The sequence below is a fragment of the Pezoporus flaviventris genome, unplaced genomic scaffold (genome assembly GCF_033815535.1).
Source record: "Pezoporus flaviventris isolate CSIRO_AGI_PZ_B2104156 unplaced genomic scaffold, CSIRO_AGI_Pfla_v1 ptg000015l, whole genome shotgun sequence".
In the NCBI taxonomy this organism is placed as follows: Eukaryota; Metazoa; Chordata; class Aves; order Psittaciformes; family Psittacidae; genus Pezoporus; species Pezoporus flaviventris.
Genome location: NW_026892563.1, coordinates 29,283,895 through 29,297,748, shown reverse-complemented (window position 1 = coordinate 29,297,748; position 13,854 = coordinate 29,283,895). Strand labels below are relative to the sequence as shown.

Below are 13,854 nucleotides of genomic sequence, written 5' to 3'. Positions count from 1 at the left end.
AACACACCACAGGCAATGTGAGAAAAGCATCAGCATCAACAGCAGAAACAGCTGCCCTTGCCTCAAAAGGCAGGAGACTGACAGAAATGCAGAACAACCAAGTCTAAGGGGCTGGAACTAAAGAATAAATAAACCAATCCTCCAGGGGAAATGAATTATAAAGAAAATAAAGAGAAGAGAAGGAGGAAGGAGGAGGGAGTAAGTGTAGCACAAACCTCCCTGGGGAGTCAGCATGAGAAACAGGCAATGTGGAACATGAGGTTTCCATCAGTAAGCGAATAACAGCCCGCTCCATTGTGGGATTTCTCAGTGCTGCAGCTGGCTGGAGCCATGGGGACCGTATTCCACTTTCAGAGTTCACTGAGCAATTGCTAAGGCAGGGGATGGGTGCCATATGTTACCAGCTGCACTCACAGTTATCGCTTTCCCCATTTAATGCTGAGAGCCTGTTGGAGGCACAGAAGCAGAGAAACCTGCACACTTTGTTCCTCTCCTCTGCCACCCGATATTCTAGTAACCCTGCCAGGCATGCCAGCAGGCTGTGCTAGCAAGTCCAGGAGCAGGTCCAATGCTGGGGAGCGACCAGGTTGTCCTGGCCCCTCAGCCCTGCCGGTACCCATCACAAGCGGGGAGGCAGAAGAGACAGGTGCCCCTCAAACACCCTCCAGTGAGCTGGTTGATACAGCTGGAGGCAACCCCTGGCAAGCTGCTGAGCACGTAGGGGGCAAGTACCAAGCTCTGTCCATCCCACATTACAGACTGCTGGCTCCCACCCGCTCACCCAACCAAGCCCAGCTCCTTCTGCCTCTCCTTTTGTGCTCTGCCTTTCTTCTCAGTCTCCCAGAGCTTCTCTCACTTGTGCATGTAGTGAAAAAGTAATCACTTAGGGGAAAAAACAAGATGTTGGGAGCTGCCCAGAACACACTGGGTGGAAATACTACTAACTAGTAAACATAAGAGACCAGTAACACCAGACGACCCTTTGCTTCCCATGATTTGCATGCGAAGCCTGATCTGAACGAGTTCCCCCACACATCAGGTTTACTTTTCTGAAAAAGATGGAGAGCCCAAGATTTGAACCTCAGGTCGTGAGTAGCATGCTTAAAATCATAGAATCAATTAGGTTAGAAAAGACCTTATCAAGGTCTTCAAGTCCAACCTTTACCCCCAGCACTGCGAAGTCCATCACTAAACCATGTCACTAAAGGCTCCATGTTTTTTGAACACCTGAGGTAGAGCTGGTCTTCAAATGCAATATACAATATGGAAATATACACAAACAGCCTGATCTCAGAAGGATATTCTAATAGGCATCCTATAAATAGTTTACTTTCTTCTTGAAAGAAAGGATTTAGGATTTAAGACTACCAAATGCCTCATTTTAGCAGGAACCGGCAGAGTATATTGGAAGAGTCACCGCGACAAGTGAAAAGGGCATGTGGGCTGAATGTTGCTTTTGCAGCAGCTCCTTCCACGGTAGCAGAGGATCCCAAGCCTTGCAGCCTCCAGCCTCACCAACACTGAAGAAGCAAAGGGCTTGGTGGAAGAGCCAGTGCCACGGTCCCATCAGCCTGAGACACACATGTCTGAGTGGAGCCAAGCATCGCTGGGGCAGAATAGAGAGCAAGACCCTGAGTCTTCAGAAAAGAGGCTTTTGCAGGAAAGGCTGCTTTAGTTTTCAAAGATCATTTCAACTGACCAGACTGATTTTGTTATTCAGGCTCAGTGCCACACAGAAACCTACCCATGCAGAATGCTGCAGCTCTTCACAGTCAGAAGGCAAATCAGCATTTGGGCTCCTGCACCTCCCTTCCAGACAAGTAAGACATAGAAAGCCTGGAAGCGAAGGGCTCCTTTTAAAGACCAGCCAAGATCTGTGAGCAGAGGGCTGTGCAATCGCCCGTGGTTGCATTCATTTACATTTTTAGAAATGCATTTTAGAATACATTTTTTCTTACAATGCATAGGTATAAGAGTACAGACATGCATAAAAATGGACATGTATTCTTATTGTAATTCTCCTCCACATGATAGCTAAATTTAAAAAAGTATCTACCTCAAAAGGGACAATGTAGGAAAAAACATATGGAATATGGTGATGTGCCCTAAATGTGTCTAACGCCAGGTTTTTGAGAAATGGGTAGGTGGACAGGAGGGGAAAAAGAAAGAAACAGTTCCACAGTGGAGAGCCTTCCCCACAAAGCATGTCACACCACCAAGTCGCCTGTGGTTTTGAGGAACAGGGCATGAAGGCAAGGGAAGGAAAAAGCTCAACAGCAAAGAAGGGGGAGAGCAGATACAAAGGATTATCCATGTTTTCAGGCAGGTCTGCCTAAAATTTTTTCCACATCTCCTGTGCAGATAGAGGTACAGAAGTGATGCCATGTAACCCAACAATTAGAAAGTAAAAATTAGGCAAGCAATTCCAACAGGAAAGAACAAGGCATGGTGTACTGCAACAAAATTGTCATAATTTGAAGTGTTTAGCCTTTAAATAGTAACAGGAGATAAGATAAAGATACATAAAATAATAAGTGAATCTTGTCTAGCAATGCGAGAACACATACAGAGATTTATGTTAGAAACTTTCAGCTGTAGCATGAATGGTATCTACCCAAAAGTGTTTTAGAAAGCAGAAATAACTAAGCCCATGCAATTCATTGCTGGATTATATATGACTAAAGCCAAGGTTTAAAAAAAGGGACAAAGACTGGAAATTCAAATAGGTCTTGGTGCCTTCCTCTTACCATCAGGAGTGTTACATCTGGATGGGGCATGAAGCCTCTGACTGGCATCATACACACCCATGCCAGAGGAGGCTGTAAAGAAGCAGCCCCTACTGCCAGCTCCAGAGTCGCTGGCCACAGTGTTGCCTGTACGAGCATACCACCAGCCTCCTCAACCTGGCAGTGCTTATTAGCCTCACTGCTTCTGCAAGGGCAAAACTGAGTGAGCTTAAGCAGCTATACTTCCAAGACATCAGAAATGGATAAGCAGGACTGGAGATGAATCCTATTCAGCATCATTACCAGGCAGAGCTGAAAGATAAGCCTTTGTTTCTAAGTCCCGCTATCTGAGGAGCTCAAAGCGCTTCACAGTTATTTAGCTTAGACTTTATGAAAGGCTTGTATGCTAATTTTACCAGCTGGAAAATGGTGAGGGAGACGGAGCACGCCATACCCAGGCACACGCAGTGAGTCGGCAGCATGGTATGACCCAATGCCTGCAGTATGGTAAGACCCCTGAATGCCTGCCACCCCCCACTACTGCCTAGCATAAGAAACTGGGTACTCTGGTTTGCTGGTGCAATTTCCAGGCTGTACCCATAGGAACTGCCAGAGATAAAATACGTTTTACTCTCCTCATTCCTCCCCCATCAACAGACTAACACCCCCTTTCCTTCCACAGCAGGAACAGAAAAAGCAGAGCATCATAGGTCAAATTTTCTATTCCAAGGCTACTACAAAGAGCTTTAGGCATGTAGAGTAGGACAGTTAGAACAAAATACCCCAGTGTCTAGCTGCAAAGGACCACCTAGGAGAAAGTATTTGATTTTACTTTTTCTTTATTTTTTTTTAATGTCACCTAAAGGGTAATTTGAAAGTGAAGGACATTTTACTCCTCTGGGGAGCTAATTACTGCAACAAGCACAGCCCAGACAGGCAAAGATGAATGCAACTCACAAAGCAGGAATTTCAACAACACTAATCCTGGAACTCACTTTGGTTAACTGATGGCTTGGCCAAACAAAGCATACACATGCTTCATGGAGGTAGCAAAGTCACTGAGATGGCCTCAGAGAGATCAGGACATTTGCACTAGGCTCTCAAATTCTCCTTTTGTAGACCAGAGGAAAGCAATAGAGACAAAATCCTGCAACCTCTCTAAAGAAATACGAAATACAAAAAAATGTGCCAGAAAGAAGGAAGAATATGGGGATAAACAATAGGTCCTTGCTGTTCTCACCTTGTTGAGATCACCAATGTTATACCATTATTTAGAACTGACATCCCCACTATGTATCATTTTATACCTTTCCTTAAACATGCTCTCTCCAAACTGCTGCCTAACAGTGGTTCTTACTGCACAGCAGCCAAAAGATTCATTATGGGAGCACAGGACAATTCAGGCTGGAAAGGACCCCAGGGGGGTGGGGGTGGTGGTGTCTAGCACAACTGCAGGTCTAGCAGGGTCAACTATAAGGTCAGACCACACTGCTTAGGGTTTGATCCTGTTAGGTCTTGAAATGCTCCAGAGATGGAGCCTGTGCAATCCCCTCAGGGCAGTCTGAACTGCTCGTTTCCACTTCTGCGTGCTGTTGCTCATCTGCAAAAAGCCTAGTCCTCCCAGGACACATGTAGAGTGACAGACACTTCCCCCTGTCTCTAAGAAGGGGCAAAGCATAGAAAGAAGACTCCCAAAGACTTCTATCAAAACCAGTAGATCCTTGTCTGCAAGACTACCACCTTTGAAACCTCCCTCAAGCAAAGCCACCTTCTGCCCATCTGACAGCTGGAATAAACCAGCAGCCACCAAGGTCCACGCTCCTCACGTGAGCAGAGGTGACTACACTTGGACTGAGTGCCCCCAGGTTACCAGGAGCAGGCAGTGATCTCCCATGGCAAATCTGTGACATGACTTCCCCCCTCTGCTCTGTGCATGCGCAGATCATGTATGGCAGCACTTGACGAAGAAGAGGGGAAGCTGCTGCTAACAAGCAGTAACAGCTAGTACAAGCTAATAAATTTGTTTTTTTCTTTTTTTGCCTGCTACATGCCCGTTACCTTTCCACTGGCATTCTGGAGATTCTCGGTTGCAAAGTCAACAAGAGTCCTGCTTTGTTTTCTTCAATGCTTGTCTGAGACCTATGCAACTCCCTCCCTTTCAGCATCACGCTTAAGTCTTTCTTCCACCTCTTGTGTTACTAAAGCCTCTCAGATGCACCCTACAGCTATCCTTCTTGTCATGGGATTGCAGCTGGCCACACAGTCACATGCCACAGCGGACTCCTACAAGACAAAATTTTAAAGACATGGTCAGACTACCTATGGACTGAGTTCTGGTCTGCAGACTCAGGTAGCTCAGCATTTGGAGACAGGACCCCTTCAAGCAGAGCTGCAGCCAACTCTTGACATGAGGCAGAGAGGCAGCCGGCTCTTCATACCACCAGCGTCCACACGCACCACAACTCCCAAGTCTGGCACAGTGTCAAAACTTCACCACAATGGGGCTGCCAAAAGAACACACACCCAGACCCTGGGAGCCATCACAGCCAGAGAGGATGTAGGAGAACAGGACAGAGATCAAGGCACCAGTCTACCTGGGCAGGGTGAGACCTAGCAGAGAGCAGAAGTGTGGCCAGGCTGAGAGGGTGAACAGAGGAGCCACTGAATAGTACCTAGCTAGTGAGGATCCTCTCTGCCCCCCTTTCACCTAAGCCTGGCAGAAAGGAGATGTCAGTGACTGTCCCTGCAGTCACTATCAGCTCCACAGCAGCTCCCACCCTTCTCCAAAACAGCAGAGTCCAAGTGCTGCTTGTTTCTCAACTCTGCACCGAAATTGCTCCTTCTCACTCTGTGGTACCATGGAGGTTGTGGTCTCTCCCCCTGCTCGCCCCATCCAAAAACCTTTCATTTTCTTTAACTTGTTTAGGATCAATGCTGTACAGCTGCTTCCCACAAAATAAAAAGTACAAGAGCTGCCACCTCTTCAAGTGCTTTGAAACCCTTCCTCCTGCTCTGCCACTGCCTGTTCAAGAAAACTCTTGTTCAAGAAAAACACATACTCTGAAAAAGAGCTTAACATTTGTGGAAGCACAGATGAAATAACACTGACAGAAAAGTCTGAAGCTTCTGAAGGGGTTGTACTTGGGCCTCTTCGCTGTTATCAGGTACAGGCTGTAAGGGTACAGGCGCACAAAAAACTTGTTGCAGAGATATAGTGGAGTACAAATTTGCAGTGACTCATGAACTCTGAAGTAACTGCTATGAGCTCTCTTCTACCCCACAGCACAATATGAGTTTATTTATCCATTAACGTAAGATGAGAAGCACAAACCAGCATCTTGGACTGCACAGCATCCCTGCAGCTTCACTACCTAAATTGCACAGAAATCTCCTCTTTGCTCATATTTCAAGTGTTATTAATACAGGGAATAATTCCAGTGACAATCTGGAAAATACGGCTGCCCTGCCAGTGGTGATGCTGTGTTACTGGGATGCTGCCTTCTTTCACCTGAAAATTCCTTCCTGTCCTTAGCTTCTTCATAAATTATAGGAGCAGCCCATGTACTTCTCACAGACAGCAGACTTCGTATGTGGGATAATCCTTTCTCATAATCAATCACAGTTCAACAACATCCTGAAAGGCTGCGCCCATTATTTCCTTCCCTTTTGCCACCTCCCTCAGCACAAGCTATTCCATCTGAGTTGTCCTAAATTCTTCCTCCTAACACATCTTGCAGCCCAAGTATAACTCCTCCTTCCCAATGATACAGCTCAGGAGGAGATGAGAAGAAGGGTAGCAAGATAGACTTATTTTTGAAGCAACTGAGGGAAATTGAAGACTGGTGAAAAAGTTTAAGCCTTGATACACATTTCCTCCCATGGCAGAAGGCCACTGAACCACATTACTGGCCTCATTCCTATCTTTAGAGAGCTTATCGCTTGTACTGCATGCCTAAATCCAGATAAGAATCCCATGAAGTGCCTGAGGAGCACTTGTTAGTGCAGAGACATCAGGTCCTTGGAGTGGTATTAGATCCTGGCCAAGACCTCAGTGAATAAAAAGAAACCTCAATTGGAGACACCAACCATGCTTGCTGTTTGTGAGGCAGATAGAACTGTACTTTCAAGCCCAACCAGCACATATTTGAAGATGACAAGACTATGTTTTAGCAGCTGCAGAACCCTGGATATATAGCTCTCAATGCTGCTCAGACAACAGGAGCAGAGATGCACACTGGCTGTTTTGTCTGTCAGTCTGTCCCAGTGCAGACAGCAGCCCCATGTGCTGATGCACCAGTGTCCCATTCAGCTACCCCATCACATAGTTGTATTGCCTGAGTGAAGAAGGGAGAAACTCTTCCTTCATCTCTTCATCTTGCTTTCAGAGCAGCAAGTCTAGAATCAACACTGCTCCAAACATATCCATTTCACACATAAACACAGACTAGAGATGCTTACAAACCTGCCTCCCTGCAGGCTCTGCTGTTGCCAAAAGAGTCACCCAATCTAATGAGTCAATTAAAAATTCATAACTGGATGAAAGAAAAAAAAAAAAGTTTTGTTCTGTTTCTGAGAAAATGAGAACAGTAACTCTCATCTAGCTCTTGTGTACCTCTTCTTGTCTACAGCAACAAAGCCAGCCTGAAAACCCGTGACCTGTAGCTGAGAGCTGAAATGTCAGGGGATAAAAAGGTTGCATGTTTGTCCCAGCCCTGCAGAACAGCCCACTTCCCCAGCAGGACTTAAAGGTCCCACAGTGTTCAAGTCAACACCGGCTCACATGAATGGGCTTGTCCTGTAGCTCATAACAAGGGGCACTCTGGAAAAGTCAGTTTCTGTGAAGAGTTTGGTTAAACCACAGAAAACACCTACACAGATACACACATTCAAAACACAAGTAACCTTAAGTCATTTCTGAAGTGAATTTCCAGAAATGAATTAAGCTAAAGCAAATTAGGGCCCCGAATTCTAAGTGCAAGCACCCATGAAGGGGCATAATGTGATTTAACTAATCCACTAAAAGTTACTTTTGATCTGTTTTCTTTAACATCCCCGACGCACATTAAGGCCTGAAGCCAATACCCTCAAAAAACCATTCATGGTGTCTACGGAATCCCAAATCTTACATGCCTTGTACTTGTGGCAAGAGACAGAGAAAAAGCATACCAAGCCAGCAAGCCCTGGGCTGGCCATCAAATCAGCCAGGAGGGTCCTGGCTCCCCAGTTCTTGGTGGAGCAGCTCCCCTGTACCCTACAGCCATCACTCACACTGGCTGTACTTACCAGGAATCCCTGTCCCATGCTGTGCACCACCAGCAGCTAACAGAGGTACTCTCACTTGTTTTAACAGCTTTCCTGCAAGAGCCCACAGGGTGCAGCTCCCTGGCAGAGCAACCCAGACCCAAACCACCCTGCCCCCAGGCACTTTCCCACTGGGTGTTGATTTTCAACGGGCTTCACTCCCTAAGGTGACTTTAGAGCAGCAGTGCTGACTCAGTCCTGTTCAAATGAAAGGGGCAACCACAAGCCTGGGCACCTGAAGCACATCAAAGAACTACAAAACAAACAAACAAACAAAACAAACCACATAGAAAAGAGTATTCAAGTGTCTGCCTCCCTGACTTCTCATGGACATCAGATGGCACCTAAGTAAGAACCTGCACTCAAGCATGGGGCTTCACCTGGGAGAGTGGCTGGGCTGGTACCTCTGAAGGGAAGAAGGCAAGGTGCACACAAGCTGAGGGCAAGAAGCACAAAACAAAGGAGGGCTACTGTTATTTAAACTCACACCTTTACTCCTTTCACAATGGGTTTCCTGTGTCAACATGGCCTGAACAGCCAACACGCTGACTAGCTAGTCTGGATAATATCAAAGTGGTTTCCAAACCAGAGACCTGCAGGCTCGCAGGAAAGCAAGCCTGCTGTCTGTGGGCTTAAATTTGCTAGAGGGGTGCCTCTGCTGCAGAGGAGTTCTTTTAGGAGTCCTTCAGCAAAGAGTCTGATTGAAGTTATTAGACTTCTGTTAGCTGAGTTAGAGACTTCAAATCCAATCCCATTTTGAGATACAGAAAGCAAGCTGAAGCTTGAAACAGTCAAGTCAGCTAGTATGAGAGGTGCTATGGAAATACTCCACATTTTAAAGAACCTGTTTTCAATTTTTCTAACACAGACAAAACCAACCAAACAAACCCCAAATCAACTCCCCCACATTCATCTACAGACAATTCGAGTAGTGTGGTGTTTTCAGGATGCATTCAGCATTACCCTCTGCTAAGAGCCTGAAGATGAAGTGTTCAAAAACCATGTAGATGAGGCCCCCGATGACATGGTTTAGTGGTACACTTGGCACTCCTGGGGTAACAGTTGGACTTCATGACCTTAAGGTCTTTTCCAACCTAGCTGATTCTATGATCTGCCCTGCTCCCCTTATATGCCGCTCATTACATCTTCTCTCTTCCCCACTCCACTATTTCGTCACTTTTGTCACACAGCTCTCTCCTCTGCAGCTTATGCCATCTGGAGAAGCCTCCCTACCTTTCTCCTCTACAATACATCAGTTCCACATCCCTCTTGCTTTCAGCCAGAGCTTCAAATGTTCCTCTCCCCAGCTATGCTACCTGGTGTCTCTTTTTTACAAGGGCCTTATTACTAGAGAAAGCTTGGTATCTCCTGTGCCTCTATACGGTGATTTCCTGCAATTCACACTACCCATGCTGCCTGCCCTCTTCTCCTTGTCTTCCTCACTGGTGTTTTTTCTGACAGCTTATGTGGACTACATTGCACATGGAGGGGTTCACAGGTTTGTGCTGCATGCTGGCTGGGAGACACCCCATTGCCCCAGCCATGCTGTTATCAGGACAGCTTACCCACAAGGTTCATCTTGGCGCTGTAACTCCCAAAGTACCTCTCGTCAGTGTTGGGTGTGTGGCACTCGTACTCGCCAGCATCCCGGTCCTGCAGGTCGGTGATGTGCAGCAGGACAGCGTCCCCCTGCACCCGCTCCACGTAGATCCCACGGCTGCGCACGCGTTGGGTGTAGATGGCGTAGGGGAAGGATGGGTCGACGGTGCTGACGATCTGCACCTCCCGCTCAGGGGCTGAGGGCAGGTAGATGGACCACTGGAAGTTCTGCTCCGACGGGCCCTGGTAGCCGCTCACCTTGCACCACAACGTGATGTGGGAACCCTCCGTGCGGTAAAGGGGCCCTTCCTGCACCGCCACTTGCCGCTGGGCCAAGGCCATGCCTGTGGGAAGAGAGGAGCTCAGCATTACTTCCCAACAGGCAGCCCCCGTGTCTTCTCCCAGATGTACCTGTCCTACCCTTTGGCAGCTGTGCTCAGCAAGACAAGCCCTCATACCCCATTTTAAAACTGGCACATTGGGCTCTGGCACAGCACCCTTCCAGCCATGTAGCAATTTCCTTGCTGACTCGAGGGGAATGTCTTTTAAGATACCCTGTAAGAGAAGCAGCATCGAGATGACATAAAATCCTTCTTTGGTAGCAGTAAGAATCCAGGAACAAAAGGTATCCCACCACATGGCAACAAACTCAAGCTGACAAGGCTTTGTTTTCAGTACTACTTTGATTTTCCAGCCCTACAACCCTGAGGATGGGGTTGCTGCAGGAGGGCACTAGTGGTGGCACATGGACACTCTGCGGCACCCCAGTACACACAGGTATCTGGGGAGCTGCTGCTGGGGCCCCCCAGTCCAGCAGCGACTTCTTCTTCCCCTGGCACAGCTGAGCCAGGACTGTCTTCTACCAGGAGAGAGGCTCATGTACAAGTCAGGAGGCCACACACCCTCCCCTTGGGTTTCCAGGCTATACAACTGCAATATCACAGGCACCCGCCCTCCATCAGCAAACCCGCTGGAGGCTTTGGCTGGTCCAAAATCTTTTTCACTGAAACCCAGCATGTCTTCCCCAATCTTTCAGTTACATTTGTAAACGCATACGGGGAAATATCACACTTCCAGCACTGCTGCTTCAAGTCTATTCAAAAGGAGTATATTTACTATAAAACAAAAACAATTAAGGTTAATGGAGGGAGTGGGCATATTACACTACCACTTACCGCCCCTGGCTGCTGGAAATTGAGACCCGGTACCAGGCATTGTACACATGCAAACTTGTGCGGCACGGAACAAAGACAGCCCTGCAGCACGGCGACTGTGATCTGCTGTATTTTTACACAGATTATGGATGGCTGGCCCTTGCGCTCATGGCACATTACCAGCACAGCCCTCCAGGGGCCAGATAAATTACAGCAATCTATCTTGTTTGTTGCTACATCAAAGGCTTGAGGTCTGGAGACCACAGTGGGTGTTCACCAGTTATTGAGTTACCAGCAGCATGCGCACATGGCAAGGCCAATCACCCTGGCTTCTGTGACTGCCTGTTTGCCATCATAAAACAGCAATAAGTCGATTTAAAGTGTGTCCTGCGTAATCATGTTTGCAAATTTCATCCTCCGTGTGTGCGTACATGGAGGGGTGGAGCTTTCCCCCTCTTCAGTTTTTGACAGCAATGTTCAAGCCCAGAGAACCTTTCAAAAACTAGCAACTTGCAGGTAGAAGAGGTAGCCTGGCATCAGGGATTACTGACTCAATCCTCTGCTCTGGACATGAAAGTCCAGATTGGAAGTTTTTCTCCACAGCCAGCCTGGACCAGAGCCAGGAAAGATGGTTCTTACCAGCTTAAAACAAATTGTGAAAAATGGGTTCAGCACATCCATCAGGCCATGCAGCTGAACAGATGGAGTGCAATTTAAACTATTAACTTGGGCTCAGCTTGCTGCTGCTCCAAATTATGCTTCTTTTTACTCTTTATGAAATAATGTGATTTAAGGGAGGAAAGATAGCGTGTTCAAAACAAACAGGGAGAGGAACAATAGAGGCAAACACTGCTTGCTCTACCAATCTCTTTATCCTGGGGAAAGATACTGCTAGAGACAACTGTCCTGGGTTCAGCTGCAGCAGCCCTTTTTGTCCTTCTTAGTAGCTGGTGCAGTGCTGTGTTTTTGACTTTAGACTGAGAACAATGCTGATAACACCAATGTTTTTTAGTTGTTGCTAAGTAATGTTTACCCTGATCAAGGACTCTTCAGCTTCATGCTCTGCCAGGGAGGAGGAGAAGCTGGGAGGAAGCAGAGACAGGACACCTGATCCAAACTAACCAAAGGGGTATTCCACACTACAGCATGTGATGCCAGTATAGAAACTGGGGGGAGTTACCTGGGAGGCCCAGATCGCTGCTTGGGTTGGGCTGGGTTTCAGTCAGCAGGTGGTGAGTGATTGTATTCTCTCCCCTTGTTATTTCCCTTATCATTACTGGTGGTAGCAGCAGTGGTTTTGTGTGATGCCTTAGCTACTGGGCTGTTCTAATCTCAACCCATGGGAGTTACATTCTTTCCATTCTCCTCCCCATTCCTCCAGGAGCAGGAGGAAGTAGTGGGGAGTGAGCAGCTGTGTGGTTCTGAGTTACTGTCTGGGCTTAAACCACGACAACAACCAACACATCTAGGGTGCAGACAGCCTTTTCTCTCATCTGGTAAAGGCCAAAGGACAAAGCAAATACTACAGCCTTTGAAGTGAACTGTTGAGCCATGAAGTACAAAATGAAATATACTCTTTTGTACAGAAGTAATTTTAGTTCTGCTTTGTAGGTAAGCAACATTGACCTCGATGGCGAGTAATAATAGCAAGAAGGAAACATTTTGGGTAAATGTTTTACAATGACCAGTTAGAATTGGACTAGTGGTGGCGTGCTTGACAACGGGGCTTTCCAAACCTGAAGTTCAGCCAAAGAATGAAGTGATGAAGATGATGAAGAAACGACCACCAGGAGTCCCAGAGACCACTACCACGTTGTTGTGCGCATGCAAAAATAGGTGTAAACCCATGTAAAATAGTTCTGGGAAATGTATAGACATGAATGTAATTTACTGGAAATATAATAAATATGTATATTAAGCAACAATATCATCACAGCCTGATTAATGCTGGGATGAGACACGTTTGGAGGAGCTATCCCCCGTGCCTCCCAGGGCTGCAATAAAGAATACCTGCTTGCCATTTAAAACTTTTTGGTGAGTTCTTCGCAAGTTCTCTGAATCAGTTTGGTGACCTAAATGGGACCCTCTCTGCCCAGCTGCAGGACCCGCTGAGGATGGGGCTCCCTAGGGCCCTTGGGAATGTTTCCCGGAGGGACCCCTTGACTCATTCGGATCCCTGTGGGAGCAGACAAGGACCATCTTTAAGAAGGTATTCTTTTGTAAGAATGATTTTGTTTTGGTTAACTTTCTGTAAGTCATAGGAGACGTCCTGCATGGAGTTTGTTTGGAGCTTGGATTTTGATGGTTTAAGCTTTAGTTTGGAGCCTTCTGTAAATTGAAATCTAGAAATCTTGTAGGCAAGGCGTATACCCGACTGCTGGTGTCCAATGGTATACATTTCGATTTGTTTGGAACACTGTTTGTGACTTGATGGTATTTGACCCAGTTTTGCAGATTATCACAGTAACGATTTTGGTATTGATGATATGATGTGGTTAATGCTATACTGTATGTTGTTATTGCATCATTAATAGTTGTTTGTCTAGCTGGATTTTATTTGTGTTCTAAGTACTGTAGTTGTGTGGAGTGTGCTTGTGGGATCCCTTGTATGCATGTGTTGAGGGCAGGGCTTGGTCAGTGGGGTATGTAGCTGCACCAAGAGATGCTGTTCTGTGCATTTTTGTTGTCGGGCTCACGTTGAAGTTTTTCTGTACTATACGATTGCTATATTTCATAAGAAAGTGCCTCGGGCTCTGGCTCCTCCTGTGGAGCATGTTGTGAGACAAAATAGAAACTTGCACTAATATAGGACCTGAATCGTGGGGAGCTAAAGACCCCATGGAAGTGTTAAAGTACTGGGGTGAGTTTGTACAAACCCCCATACCCACTCGAAGGAGTGACTGAGCCATGCTGTTTGCTATTTGCCTACAAAGGCATGGTAGATAACAGAGTTAGAGCAACAGGTAACAACAGATTTGCATTCTGAGCTAGAAAGGGTTAAAGTAGAAGTGCTGTTGCAGGGCACGCATTTGTAGCCACTGCAGAGCAGGGTGAGAGATGTAGGGGAAAAAAAC

At 46.7% G+C, this 13,854-nt stretch overlaps 1 protein-coding gene across 5 annotated transcripts in view; it reads right to left on the bottom strand.

Moving 5' to 3' along the window:
* The window catches only part of IGSF3 (immunoglobulin superfamily member 3), a 154,746-nt gene that overhangs the window by 55,873 nt on the left and 85,019 nt on the right, over window positions 1–13,854 (bottom strand). For 3 of the 5 annotated variants that reach the window (XM_061454433.1, XM_061454434.1, XM_061454432.1), the window contains one exon: window positions 9,593–9,970. In XM_061454433.1, the coding sequence (XP_061310417.1) occupies window positions 9,593–9,968 (376 nt within the window). In that variant the 5' untranslated portion in view covers window positions 9,969–9,970. Of the gene's footprint in view, window positions 1–9,592; window positions 9,971–10,801; window positions 10,975–11,960; window positions 12,038–13,854 lie in introns of those variants that run through there. The other 2 variants (XM_061454435.1, XM_061454436.1) reach the window with 2 other exon arrangements.